This window comes from Podarcis muralis, chromosome 11 (assembly GCF_964188315.1).
Source record: "Podarcis muralis chromosome 11, rPodMur119.hap1.1, whole genome shotgun sequence".
Taxonomy (NCBI): Eukaryota; Metazoa; Chordata; class Lepidosauria; order Squamata; family Lacertidae; genus Podarcis; species Podarcis muralis.
This window is the reverse complement of record NC_135665.1, coordinates 17,242,735-17,257,116: the sequence shown is the minus strand read 5'-3', so window position 1 is coordinate 17,257,116 and position 14,382 is coordinate 17,242,735. Positions and strand designations below refer to the sequence as shown.

The 14,382-nt window shown below is 41.3% G+C and overlaps 1 protein-coding gene across 1 annotated transcript in view; it reads left to right on the top strand.

Moving 5' to 3' along the window:
* Window positions 1–14,382, top strand: part of SLC27A6 (solute carrier family 27 member 6) — a 37,591-nt gene that overhangs the window by 11,391 nt on the left and 11,818 nt on the right. Inside the window, exons 4-6 of the mRNA XM_077936084.1 lie at window positions 2,696–2,820; window positions 7,694–7,888; window positions 13,449–13,539. Of these exons, the coding sequence (XP_077792210.1) occupies window positions 2,696–2,820; window positions 7,694–7,888; window positions 13,449–13,539 (411 nt within the window). The remainder of the gene's footprint in view (window positions 1–2,695; window positions 2,821–7,693; window positions 7,889–13,448; window positions 13,540–14,382) is intronic.

Genomic DNA, 14,382 nt, shown 5'->3' with positions numbered 1-14,382 from the left:
CCCTCTGCATGTCGACAGTCTTTAGTCATGCTTATGGAAAGCGTGTACAAGTGTTTCTGAAGGAGATGAATGATCAACTTCTACACTGAAATAGTTAGAATAAGCTAAGAAAAGACCCTCAATCAATAATCACATTAATGGGGTGTGCCTTGTAGTTGCTTTAAGTCACATTTCAAATCTCATTCTGCCATTTTGCAGTGGTACCAGTTTAGAGAAGATTTAGAGAAGATTATTACAGAATTATGTGCAGGGGGTGCATTCTGTCCTAGCCAGGGGACAGCTTCTATTCTATGTTTCGGGTGCGTGCTTAGCATATTGTAGGAATGCAAAGTTACAGGTTAGGTTCCATCACAGGTTAGGTTCCATCAAGGCAAGGCCAAGCAAAGCAGAGGTCAAATTCCAAAAAGGCAACCAGTACAGGTATCATCTGGATAGATCCAAATGAAGCTTAGGGCTGCAGTCCAGTCAGTGCAGGCCTTAATATCCCTATGACAACCAGGAACCCTACACTGAACCTTAAATAGGACTGCTGCTTTCTCTGAGCAGTTGAGGCCCATTGCTTGTGAGCAGAGCTACTTTTAAAAGGGCCCAGTGCTATAAGGATGGAGAGTCAGAGCCCTGGGTTATGGGAAAGGGCAGCTGTAAGAAGCTCTGGAGAATATCCTCTTCCACCTGATACATGCTGCTCCCATAGGACTTCCGTTACAGGTCTCTGAGGATAGCTTTATGTTGTTGAGATGGTTCTGTACTGGCTGCAGATCATATGGTGATAAGCATAATTTGTTTCCATGATCCACTGGGAGAAAGACAGAGATGAATGCATCTTCTGGGTGTTTTTTTTAAAAAAGGGGTGGGGGACTTACTGCAGTTTCACTTTTTCCTAATCAGCCAAACGAATTACTCTGAAAAGCTGGGTCTTAGTTTTTCCTCTGCATAAAATGGATGAAAGTTCACACTAATACCATGTAGTAACTTTCTGATACATAGAGGACTCCTGCGTGCACAAAAAAGTTTCAGTTTGGGTGCGGTTGGATAAGCAGGGCATCCAAACTCTAAGGAGCAGCAAACAAATTAAACATCCCTTCTGGGTTCATATAGCATTCTGCATGTTTCTGTGTAAACAGGCATCTTCACTTCAAGGGAAATTTACCAGTACTTCCCAGAAAGGCGGCAGCCAATATGGCCTGACCCTGAGCACAGCTTGATATATAGCTGCTAAGATCAGAAATACATTTTGCATGGTTGCAGTCTGCCTGGCCCTAGTTCATGAATGGGGTAACTGTTCCCCTGAAGGACCAAGAGTGCAGCCTGGGAGCCCAGTATACCTGAAGGAGCGTCTCCACTCTCATCATTCAGCCTGAACACGGAGGTCCAGCTCCGAGGGCCTTCTGGCAGTTCCCTCACTGCAAGAAGTGAGGTTACAGGGAACCAGGGAGAGGGCCTTCTTGGTAGTGGCGCCCACCCTGTGGAACGCCCTCCCATCAGATGTCAAGGAAATAAACAAGTACCTGACTTTTAGAAGACATCTGAAGGCAGCCCTGTTTAGAGAAGTTTTTAATATTTGATGTTTTATCGCTTTTTTATTAATAATAATAATATTCTGTTGGGAGCTGCCCAGAGTGGCTGGAGCAACCCAGCCAGATGGGCAGGGTATAAATATATTATTATTGTTGTTGTTGTTGTTGTTGTTGTTGTTGTTGTTGTTGTTGTTGTTATTGTTGTTGTTGTTGTTGTTATTAAGAAGTGATCTGGCCACGCCAGTAGGGTAGCCCATGCTAGTTTAAGGGATATTTAGCATTACAAGAGTGTTCTGGTAGAATCAATTACCTCAAAGGCACACCGAACATGCTGTTCAGGCATGGTGATCAATCTGGTTGTGGGAGACCGGGTGCTGTGCACAGGCCTAGCTAGCACTGTCAGCTCCTGAGATACAACCCACCAACCATAAAAGGCTTAAAATGCACACCCCAGTTCACCCTGATATCAAGGACTTGCCCCAATCGTGGCCTGCCAGCAGTGGGAAAACATCCAAGAGAAGGATAGATTTATTGTTTATTTGAAGAAGCTTGTGCCATAATAAATCTGTTGCTGCTTTTGCTTCAACAGACTAACACACTTCTCCTCTGGCAACAGAGCGGAGTCACTGGGCCCAGTTCAGCCTTCATGCAAAGGCACAGTGTGTTTTAGGGGTGGTGTCCATCTCAGCCTGAGGCCATAGTCCTTTCTAAGCTGTTTGAGGCCACATACCAGTGGTAGGTGGGGAAAGAGGCGAAAGTGGGTGAGGCAACAAATGTCAACTTTACCTTTCTACAGGAGCCTGGTTTTTATACACAATCTTTCACCCCACTATCAGCCATCCATACAAGCAGGACACATGATCAGAGTTCAAAGACCCATTCCATTCATTCAAAAATAGTCTGCAAAGCAGAGACACTAAGAGGTGTGGCCTGAGGAGAGTACAAGGGCCAGATGGAGAGGTACGGGAAATCTGCATTCAGCCCCCAAGACTTTGAGGTTCCCTGCCCCAATGTATTGCAACATGGACATATATTTTTTTAATTAAACCAAGTGTGTATCAATTAAATTCAAATCTGTTCTTAAGGATGTTAGACCTAAATAAGATTATCCAGTAGGTACTGTGCATAGTGTCAGCCAAACGTTAATCCTGAAACTGTGGTTTTGTTTTTCCCCCAAGGTGCGACATGTGTTTTAAGAAAGAAGTTTTCAGCTAGCCAGTTCTGGACTGATTGCAAAAAGTATAATATTACAGTTATTCAGTACATTGGGGAACTGTGCCGTTACCTTTGCAAGCAGCCTGTGGTAAGTCCAATTAAAATAATATATTTATATGTTAGTTTTATCTATAGCCCACTCTTCATCTAATGAGACCCTAGAGCAGTTTACGAAAGACAATTTTAAAAAATACAAAACACAGTCAGATACCATCATGAAATTATTAAAACCATGCTTAAAACAAATGCGGCAGAAAACCTCAGAGCACAAAACTCTGACTTCCATTAATGGTTGCCATTTACCTGGACAATTTTGAATGAGTTAGAACACTCCTGCTATCTGGGTATCTAGCCTGGGTAAACAGCGTTGGAATTGTCCCCAAGATTGCAAGATTGTCAACATATTTTTAGTAAGAAAAAATGGGTGCTGCAAGAATTTCAGTCATGCTAAGCATGCATAAATCTCTCTTGAGCCAAGGATCCCAGCCAAATATATTATGAGGCAGGCAACACTTTGAAAGGATAGCCTGCCTCCTTTTATCTTATTGCTTCTAAAAGAAATCTACCTGCTTCTAAAGAACAGTATTTTTCCATGTATAAGACAACCTTTTAATGAAAATTTTAGTGATAAATTGGGGGTTGTCTTATACTTGGGGTAATATGGTAAGTAAACGAGGGCTGGAGCCTTGTTGGTAGCAGGTAGCAGGGAACAGTTGCGGGGGGGGGGGAGGGGTTCATCGAAAAACAGCTCAACAGCTCGACAAAATTACAAAAGATGCTCAACAACGGTTTTTGTGATTTCCTCCCAAAAGTTCTACAACTTCCTTAATTTTAAAATTTCTTAATTTTGGACTCCCAAAAATAGGGGCCGTCTTATACATGGGGTTGTGTTACACAGAAAAATATATTACACGTGAAAGCAGAGTTAGATGCAGTCTCCATGGCATGCATGATATGCATTTGCACTTTGGGGCCAATATTTAAGCAGAGTGATTCAGACTTCTCCTAGTTAGTTTCTGGCTCCACGACTTCCCCACAAAATAGCAATTCCTTAGTTATTTATGGAAATGCCTGTATTGGCACTGACAGCATTACTGCCATGCCATGCACAAACATCCGAAAAATGTGTTGTCTGTCATCTTATATTGTGAACGGCCCTGAGATCTGTTAATGAAGAGGGGTTTATAAATCTAACAAGTAAGTAAAAACTTAAGAAGATAAATCTGTAAAAGATAAATCAAGAGAGAACAATAGGGAAGTTCAAAGCAAGAGAAATGCAAATTGTTGGATCTCACCACTGTCCTATATAAATGTGTAATAGCACCTACAAATTCATATCACAGATGAAGAATTACAAAAAAATTTTTGAAGGCACAGCCACTCCAGCCAGACAAATTCCTTATATGCACCCAGTGTTAATCAGCATCAGTAGGTTTCCATTCTTTTTACTATGCTATTATATTCAGAAAGATGTGGATTAGATTGGATTGTTGACATCCTGGTATGAGCCCTGCCTGATTTAGGTTGTATATTTTTCAGTGTAGAACTGAGAATAGCAATTGACAGATTGAAGATGGGGTTTGTGGAGAAAATAAAACAAGGTCTCGTTGGGAGTGCTAAAGCTTTGGTTCAAGGCCAGTTTTCTTTTCTTCTCTTCTTTTTTTTGTAATAGCTGCCTCCCTCTTATTAGGGCCATCATAACTGCTGAAGGAGAAACAACAACAATATGTTGTGTTATTTATTTACACAACACACCCCACACTTTCAACATAATGTATGTTGCCAAGGCAGCTAACAGAGTAGAAAGAAACAAACTAGTATAATTTAAAACAACGAAGGTAGATAGAATTCAGCGTCACGCTATTACAAATGTTCGGTCTACGCAAGCCTATTAGCTTGCCAGATGGAACAACACCCCCCCTCCCTGTCCCCCACATGCTGGTCTGTGGGTTCTCCCCCTGAACCAATTCCAGGGGGCACACAGGAGAGGAGGAAAGCCTCCTTGCACAAGTCCGAGTGCAGGGCTTCCCGCTGACGGTGTTCTTTAGATCATGGGTAGACAATCTAAGGCCCGGGGGCCGGATGCGGCCCAATCGCCTTCTCAATCCGGCCCCCGGACGGTCTGGGAACCAGCTTGTTTTTACATGAGTAGAATGTGTCCTTTTATTTAAAATGCATCTCTGGGTTATTTGTGGGGCCTGCCTGGTGTTTTTACATGAATAGAAGGTGTCCTTTTATTTAAAATGCGTTTCTGGGGTATTTGTGGGGCATAGGAATTCGTTCATTAATTTTTTCCAAAATATAGTCCTGCTCCCCCTGCAAGGTCTGAGGGACAGAGGACTGGCCCCCTTCTGAAAAAGTTTGCTGACCCCTGCTTTAGATGAATCTCGCCCAAAGCATACAATTAGTCTAATAGTGTATTTTAATTGTTGTAACACACCGTGGGATGTTAGGGTGAAAGGCAGGTAAGTAATAACAACAAACTACTGCAGTAATCCTGCCCACCCAGCACATGGCCACATGACCCGGAAGCTGTATGCCGGCTCCCTCGGCCAATAAAGAGAGATGAGCGCCACAACCCCAGAGTTGGCCACGACTGGACCTAGTGGTCAGGGGTCCCTTTACTGCAATAACAGTGTATTAACATAAACAATAAAACCAAGCTGCTCTAAAAAAAAGTTTCTAAAGTCGATTGATATGATATTTATGAAATTGCATGACTTGCTTAACTCTTGTCATGTTTCTGTAGGGCCATCTCGCCCAATCTTGCTCACTTAATAGCTCTCAGATTTGTATAAGGTTTCCATGATGTCCTCAGGGTATTTCCAGTGTTTGCAACTTTGCACTTGCCTCTATAGGTCTGTTTCCTTACTCTACATGATTAATCCCAAATGCTGGCCCCTGGCCCTGGCTGTCGCCTCAAAAGTATTTTCTGCCTTGAGATGTGTTGAATTGGTTTAGTTACTTTGCAGGGACTTGTGACAGCAACTGTGATTTTGCAAACCATTAAGGTTGCAAACAATGCCATAGCAGCTTTGAATTAATCTGTCTCCTTGTGTGGGATATCTACAATAAACAAAGCTTTCTTTTGTTAATGAAAAGGATAAATGGAAACAAAGTTTACCTGCATATCAAACTGGCTACTAGAGAGTTTCGGTTTCTGTAGGGGTATGAATAAACCATTCAGTCTGAATTGAGCGGGTTTCTCTACTGGTCTTTTTTCATCACTGAACAAAAGGTCACAATAAAAGTCTTTGTTGTTGTTTTTAGTCTGGTGTTACCAGGATTTGCATTTCAATAACAGAGAATTCAGTGACCTCAGCAAAGGGTAGCTGCAGTGGTGCAGATGACATGCCAATTTGAAATTAGCAAGGAATCAGATTCCTTTAAAGGTAGGTGCTTTTAAAAGTAGGCGCTCAAATCAAGTCTATTTTAGTTGATTGCCTGGAGAAAAATAAGCAGGATAAACAAAAAAGCAACATGATTTAAAAGACTTTTCTGCACATTTTAAAAATGGTTGCCCAGATCCAGCTAAAGGGAATTCTGGCTAGGAATGCAATTCTTTGCACAGTCTGCATAAAAACAAGTCTGATTGTTCTCAACAGGGCTTTCTGCCATATAAGTGTCATTCTGCCATGTAAGCGTGTTTAGAATTGCAGCATAAATCTTTATTGAAACCAATGAAACAACTAACTATAATCTCATTGCTCACAGCCGGACCTAGGGCATATGCACACTTCCTTTTTGCCCGGCTGTTTAAAGCTCAATCGGAGCAAAGGTCTATCCGCAGAAAACCCAAATTGACGTTTGCTCCTATTCAGCTTTAAAGAGTGAGTTTTCACAGGGAGAGCTCAGGCCAAAAAATAAAAGAAAGCAAAAGCGTTAAAAGTGTGAACCTGTGCCTGGAAAGAGTGCAGCAAAAGGTAAATGTGGATAAGCTAACTAGCTAGGTTGGGGTGGTGATGATTAAAAATGCAAATGCTGGTTGCCACTTATGGCAATTTGTCATAGCCACATACAGTGTAAATTCTGCAGATTAAAAAAACCACATTAAAAATGTTGATGAGTTGTCAAGTACATAAACACACAGGCTGTTCCTAAGAACTGATTGTGGTTCAAACAGAGGTTACATTGTTAGTGATGTATATATACTTCTTTTTGGTCTTGATATCATCTCTAATCCAAGAGTTTTTGCAGGTTCTCAAACACTATAAAAACCTGAGAAACTAAAAAGCGGAATAAGTATACAGTGGTACCTCTAGTTGAAGACACTATCCGTTCTGGGGTGTCATTCGCATCCCGAAAAGTCCGCAACCAGAACAGTGCTTCTGCGCAAGTGCAGAGCGTGATAGAGCACTTCTGCGCATGTGCGGAGTGCGTAGAACGCTTCTGCGTATGCGCGTGTGGCAAAACCCGGAAGTATACACTTCCAGGTTTGCCGTGTTCACAAGTTGAAAAGACACAACATGAACCTAACGCAACACGAGGTATGACTGTACATACCATTGTGAATGGTGTTTTCACCATACTAACTTCAACACACGCACCCGCAAGCGCACACGCACACAAATATACACTCCTATTGTCTACCTCTAGCCTTAGGTATAGAGTCCCTTAGACTCTATACTCCCTTAGAAGGTTGGAGACTCTCCTTCGCTTGATGTTTTTAAGCAGAGGTTGGATGGCCATCCATCATAGATGATTTAGTTGTGATTCCTGCATTGCAGGGGGTTGGACTAGATGACCCTTGGGTCCCTTCCAACTCTACAAGGAGCCATCCCATACCAGGACTGCCCTCAGGAACCTCCAAGGAATTGGTTGTGATTTTTATGATGGGTCACACTGCAGCTGGTTTCTGATTTTAATTTTCTTTTTAAATGCAAGCTTGGAATCTGCTGTAGGTTAAAATGTGATGGGTTCATCTTAAGGATGTCTATGTGTGTTTTTAAAATGTCTTTCAGAAAGAGGGAGAGAGGAATCACAAAGTTCGCCTAGCAGTTGGGAACGGAGTAAGAACAGATATCTGGAAGGAATTTTTACACCGATTTGGTGACATCAAGATATGTGAATTTTATGGTGCAACGGAAGGAAACATTTGCTTCATGAATCACACGGGCAAAATTGGATCTGTGGGTCGAACTAATTTCTTTTATAAGGTGACTATTTACATATATATACTGTGTGAAGGAATGCCAGATTAACATGGCTTTTATAGCGCTGTATTCTGCAACTTCAGAGTCTGAATCACTCGGTGGGAAGCTGCTGTTCATACAAAATCAAACTTTAAACCTAGCTCTCAATCAAGCCCTAAATCTATAATCTAGTTATTAATTGCATTATTTTGGTCAGATATGATATATGCAGGTGGCACTGTGGGTTAAACCACAGAGCCTAGGGCTTGCCGATCAGAAGGTCTGCGGTTCGAATCCCCGCAACGGGGTGAGCTTCCATTGTTCGGTCCCTGCTCCTGCCAACCTAGCAGTTTGAAAGCACACCAAAAAGTGAAAGTAGATAAATAGGTACCACTCCAGCGGGAAGGTAAATGGCGTTTCCCGTGCGCTGCTCTGCTTCGCCAGAAGCGGCTTAGTCATGCTGGCCACATGACCTGGAAGCTGTACGCCGGCTCCCTCAGCCAGTAAAGCGAGATGAGCACTGCAACCCCAGAGTTGTCCACGACTGGACCTAATGGTCAGGGGTCCCTTTACCTTTACCTATGATATATATAGTTGTTTGAATCTTTGCTTTATGGTTTTAACAATGAATCAGATCTAAATATTTACTTCCCTTCCCTTTCTAAATTCCTTTTTTGGGGAGGTGGATTTTTTAAAAAATTGTTTGCTAGTGATGCTTCACTGAAAAACTTGTTTTGGGGATCACTGAATATTTTGTCCATGTCTGTAGACAACTGGGATTCTGCTCATAAATCACTTTTCTCTGAAATGCTTCTCAGGGCTTGCTGTCATTTAGCTTTAATAAAATGAAACCCTCCAGTAGCATGACTCCTGTGGGATAGGGATACATTTAAATCAGTGTATAGAAAGCTCCCTTTGTGTGGAAGTATGAATACTAAGAACAGAGAGTTGTCAGTGCATGCATTAGCATAGCAAGCAGTAAACAAGCCCAACTTACAACAAACTCTTTCAAAAATCCACTTATTTTTGTGTGATCATGACTAACAGAGCAATAATGTGGTTCTGCTGTGCTAACAGCTACTATGCCCGGACCGATGCCAATGTACCATAGTTTTAATCCTCTGCACTCCCAGCAGTGAGGTGGAAAGTACAACAGTATCAGAACAAAAAGCTAAGGTAATAATACCAATGGGTGGGTGTTCCCACCATCTATCATTCAGATGGTGGCCAGTGAATGGTCATTTTGCATTGCCAACCAAATGAGGAATAACATCACATGTTGAAGTCAATATTCCCTCCCGCACACAATGTACTATCTTGCTTCTCCTTGAACTCACAGTAACGTTTGATTCCATCACCTATGGTATTCTTCTGGAGAAGCTATCTAAGGTGGGTGACACAGCCTTGCCCTGATGTGTTAACTATGAGAAGTCTGAATCCATTAACAGAAGGCTCTTTGGTCCAGCAGATGTTTCTATGAAAATAAGGAGATGATTTCCTCCCATTTCTTGTTCAGTTCTCATTTCACCATACTGTTTTGGAGGGTTCCCCCAAACTCTGGAGCAGATTTGTGGGACTGCACAGGGAAGGTCCGTATAGTTAAATCCATGCTTTTCCCATAGTGATGTATGGAAGTGAGAGCTGGACCATAAAGAAGGCTGATCGCCGAAGAATTGATGCTTTTGAATTATGGTGCTGGAGGAGACTCTTGAGAGTCCCATGGACTGCAAGAAGATCAAACCTATCCATTCTTAAGGAAATCAGCCCTGAGTGCTCACTGGAAGGACAGATTCTGAAGCTGAGACTCCAATACATTGGCCACCTCATGAGAGGAGAAGACTCCCTGGAAAAGACCCTGATGTTGGGAAAGATGGAGGGTACAAGGAGAAGGGGACGACAGAGGACGAGATGGTTGGACAGTGTTTTCGAAGCTACGAACGTGAGTTTGACCAAACTGCGGGAGGCAGTGGAAGACAGGAGTGCCTGGCGTGCTCTGGTCCATGGGGTCACGAAGAGTCGGACACGACTAAACGACGAAACAACAACAAACAATTGAAGAAAATTATACTCCTGCTTCCATTCAAAGGGAGCAATAATCAAGAGTCTTTCATTAAACACATTGATTTTTATACACCCTGCAATGGCTTAATATTGGAATGACTTTAGTTGTGGATAAAACATAAGGATTAAAGTTCCCGGGGCCTCTTTTACAAAGTGTCTCATTTTTGTGAAGCAAGAAAGACTGCACACTCAAAGGATGTTGGTCCAATGGAAGGCTCTTAGTACTTTTTGTGTGCTCCCCCTTCTCACAAAGGAATTGAAAAGAAGATACCGATTGCATCAGCAACATGCTCAGCATTCTGAGTGTCTTGACTTCCTGGAGTACTACAAGTCTTTTGAACAGTTACTCATCTAGTTTTCATTTTGGATCTCTTCCCAGTTAATGGGTATTGTGTAGTAAGTGACAAGCTGTGTAAGTCCAAAAGGGAAAAGTAATTGCAGGGCTTGAGAAACATGGTCTAAGAGCTTGACAATGAAATTTGAGAAGTCTGCATTCTGGACAATCATGCTTGTTCAGTAATTTTTTACTTGTACTGAAAAGTCCTGTTTGGAAATACATTGCATTACAAGCTAAATAGCGAAATAGATATTTCTGAACTAAGGATTGTAGCAGCCAACTCATATCGTTGACAACTCATTCCCATTGAATCCAGTATGTACAAGATCACTTCTAAAACGTCTGTATTTTTGTGCTTTTTTTAAAAAAAATTGAGAGTTTATAATGCTGCCAGACTTTTGCTGAAATAAGAACTCATACATTATTCATAATATTTAGATTCTCTACATTCTAAAAAAAGAAGCAATATTTTCCCCCTCACGTTAAATTAGTGTATTTCTCTTTCTCTTGATATAAGTTAACCAGTTTAGTCTTTTTCCCCAGTCTGTATTCAAGATTTATTACTCATTTTCCATATATATACAACACCTAGTCATCTTCACTATCATCAATCCAATAAAAATATCACAAATGATACATGCAGTTTTAACTATGTGCTTTCTACACGAACCCATGACTTCCCGTCCTCTCCATGTTTCCTTTATATTAAACATCTTGCTTTGATTTGTCATAATTAATTTATAAAAATTCTCTTTTCTATTTCAATATCATTTTCCACTGTATATATTATTTACAGAAATCATTCAAAGGCAACTACCGTGTTTAAGTTACAGCTATTTTTCAAATAATTTTTGAAATTATCCCATTCTAGAATGAACTCTTGTCTGGGTTTATCTCCGATTCTTTCCAAAAGGGAGGCTAATTCTGTGTATTCTGTCAATTTGAGTAACCATTCAACTCTGGTAGGGAGTCGGTCATTTTTCCAATATGTCACAATGAGCACTCTCGCGGCCGCGGTTGCATATAAAAAGAATTTTCTTATACCCTTGGGAATGTCAGTGCCAGTAATGCCCAGAAGAAACGCTTCTGGTTTTTTAGGGAAATTTACCTTTAACATTATTTTTAGTTCTGAGTGCATGTCGCTCCAGAACCCTTTGACCTACCTTAACCAGTTTGGTCTTAAGGGAGCTCATCTGTTCCAAACCACAGAAATGGCTGTGGCTTTAAACTATAGTAGTTCCTGTGTCTTTGTCCATGGAGTTTTCTTGGCAGGGATACTGGAGTGGCTTGCCAGTTCCTCCTCCAGGTGGATCACATTTGGTCAAAACTCTCCACTATGACCTGTTCATCTTGGGTGCCCTGCTCGGCATAGTTCATAGCTTCTCTGAGTTATTCAAGCCCCTTCGCCACGGCAAGGCAGTGTTCCATGAAGGGGAAGAGAAGACTCCCTGGAAAAGACCCTGATGTTGGGAAAGATGGAGGGCACAAGGAGAAGGGAACGACAGAGGACGAGATGGTTGGATAGTGTTCTCGAAGCTACCAGCCTGAGTTTGACCAAACTGTGGGAGGCAGTGGAAGACAGAAGTGCCTGGCATGCTCTGGTCCATGGGGTCACAAAGAGTCAGACACGACTAAACGACTAAACAACAACAACAGTTCCTGTGTGCTGTGAAAACACAAGTGAGATCTACAATGAAATGTTGCAGTGTGGAGTGCTGCTGTCCACTCCATTCCATTCTTTCTCTCCGCTCTCGTTTTCCATTTGCCCTCCGCCCCAGTTAGTCATCATTCCTTGGCCACTGAGCCTGCTCAGTTTGCATTAGGCTGGTTTTGAGACATTCTCCCCTTCAGCTGCTATTCTAAAGACACTAACCTGGGAGTGTGTTCCCATGATCTCAATGGGGGCCTTACTTCTGAGTAGACACATACTTCCTAGATGTTTACCACGCTGCTTCGTAACCCTCCTATTGTTTATAGATGGTGCAGTTTTGGTTATATGAGCACCAGAACACCAGAAGTAGAGAAAAATTGAGCCAAAAATAAACATTTCTCTTTCCCAAGGCCATTGGATGGCGCAACTCTTCTGCTTTTCTTCAAACCAAATATCCTGGTAGCATAGTTTAGTCATGCTACATTTCCTTTTCCCGTCAACTAAAGCAGAAACAGGAATAATTATTTCCTTAGTTTTTCAATTAGTGGGTTAGTCAGTTCCCATCTGGGAGTATTAATTTATGCCAGCTGAGGCTTTCTATGAATTAAAATATTAGTTATTTGATTTTGTTGTCTGTTGGACATTATTAGTAGCAGAGGGTACTTAAAAGACTTCAGTGACAGCTGTATGATTTGGGTTTTGGCCTTCTTGAGTTTCTAATAAGTATATTTCAACCAAATAAAACACTGCAGTTTTACCCCATCCTGTGGATAATGCAAGAAACGGTTCTTTTTCTTTTTTATTTACTGTTAAGTTGTGGGCAAACATATCAGACGACACAGCGATTCTTCAAACAGCTCTTTTTTATTCTGAGGCCAGAACTGAACTGAGCTGAAGGGCTCAGTCAGCCTGCTTATATAGAGCTCCAGTACCTTGTTACTGTAACAACTTTCTAAAACTATCCAATCACTGAACGTCACTTTCGATCCTTCATTTGCATAACTATCTACAGTATCCCCCTGCTGGCCCATGGTGAGAACCTCAGTACATAACACCTACATTGTTTCCAAAATATTAATTTTTCAGCTTAAAGAAATGTTAAATGTGGTAGCCTTTTTTGAGGTTTTTGAAGACTTTGGTGATTTTTGAAGCTTTTCCAACACTTTTCCGAAGCCGTGCTTTGCAAGACAAAAAAAATCGCAAGACGAAAAAACTCGTGGAACGAATTAATTTCGTCTTGCGAGGCACCACTGTATATGAAATTACTTCATTTCATAGCATTGGTGCCCAAGGTTTTACATATTCCCCATGTTTATTTATTTACAAATATACAGACAATAACAAAAGTACTCTGAGTAGTTTACAATATAAATATTACAATTAAATTGTATTTGTTGCATCTTTATAAAAGCTTACTTTTAGGTAAGTACAATCATTAAGTAAAACACACAACTCATTTAATGTACATTATTGAATGTTGCCACAAGATGTCACTGTCTAAACATTACTGAGCACATTTTTCCTTCTACTTTAAGCTCTTTTTCCCTTTCGACTTAATCAAGTATGATTTGCAAAAAGGAGAGCCAATCAGAAACAAACATGGATGGTGTGAAAGAGTCAAGAAAGGTAAGGATTTTATCCTGAATTTTCATGGCAATAGATACTCCAGAGGTATTGGATGCCTAATTGAAATGAAAACAAGAACACAAACTTTAATAGGACTGCAGTTTCTTAACAGGCGTAGTCACTGTTCCTTAAGTCGCATCGCGAGAAACCACCCTGGCCATTGTTGTACTGTGAATCCCTGGACCAAGCTGTATCATTCAGGATGCCGAGAATCTTAGCTTGAATTTTTAAGGATTGCTGAGAAAAACTGAAATATTATAAGGCAGATTTTGCTAAAGGTGTAGGGCTTGTTTGTACACAGAGATGCACATAGACATGACAACACAATTATATACCCTATTTTTCTATGTATTAGATGGTTTTTTGACTCAAAAATCATGTCAAAAAACTGAGGTTGTCCTATGCACGGATAGTGGCTTGGGGGCAAGAAGCTGCACACCTGCTAACCAGCCAGCTGGTGGGATCGCAACTTCCACCTGATGCTGCTATGCGCGGGAAACAATCTAGGGAGTGAGAAGCTCAACAACTTTGGGCCATCTCCCCTCATTTTCTTAAAATTGAGTCCCCCAAAACAGGGGGGGCGTCTTGTACATGGGGGCATCTTATAGACGGAAAAATACAGTAAGTGCTGCTCTGTAGTACAAGGAGACAGAAATTGACAGATTTGAAATATCAGAAAAACACTGTGGAGTTCTGGTAAAATGTTTTGGTCATGTTGCTTGTTGAACTTAATAAACTAGAAAAGCATTAGTGGAGTCCATGTGTAACTCAGTTATATTACAGCCACTGTGTTACATGAGTTTACTTCCAGCGAAGATGGCATCACAACTGAATGTGCTTATG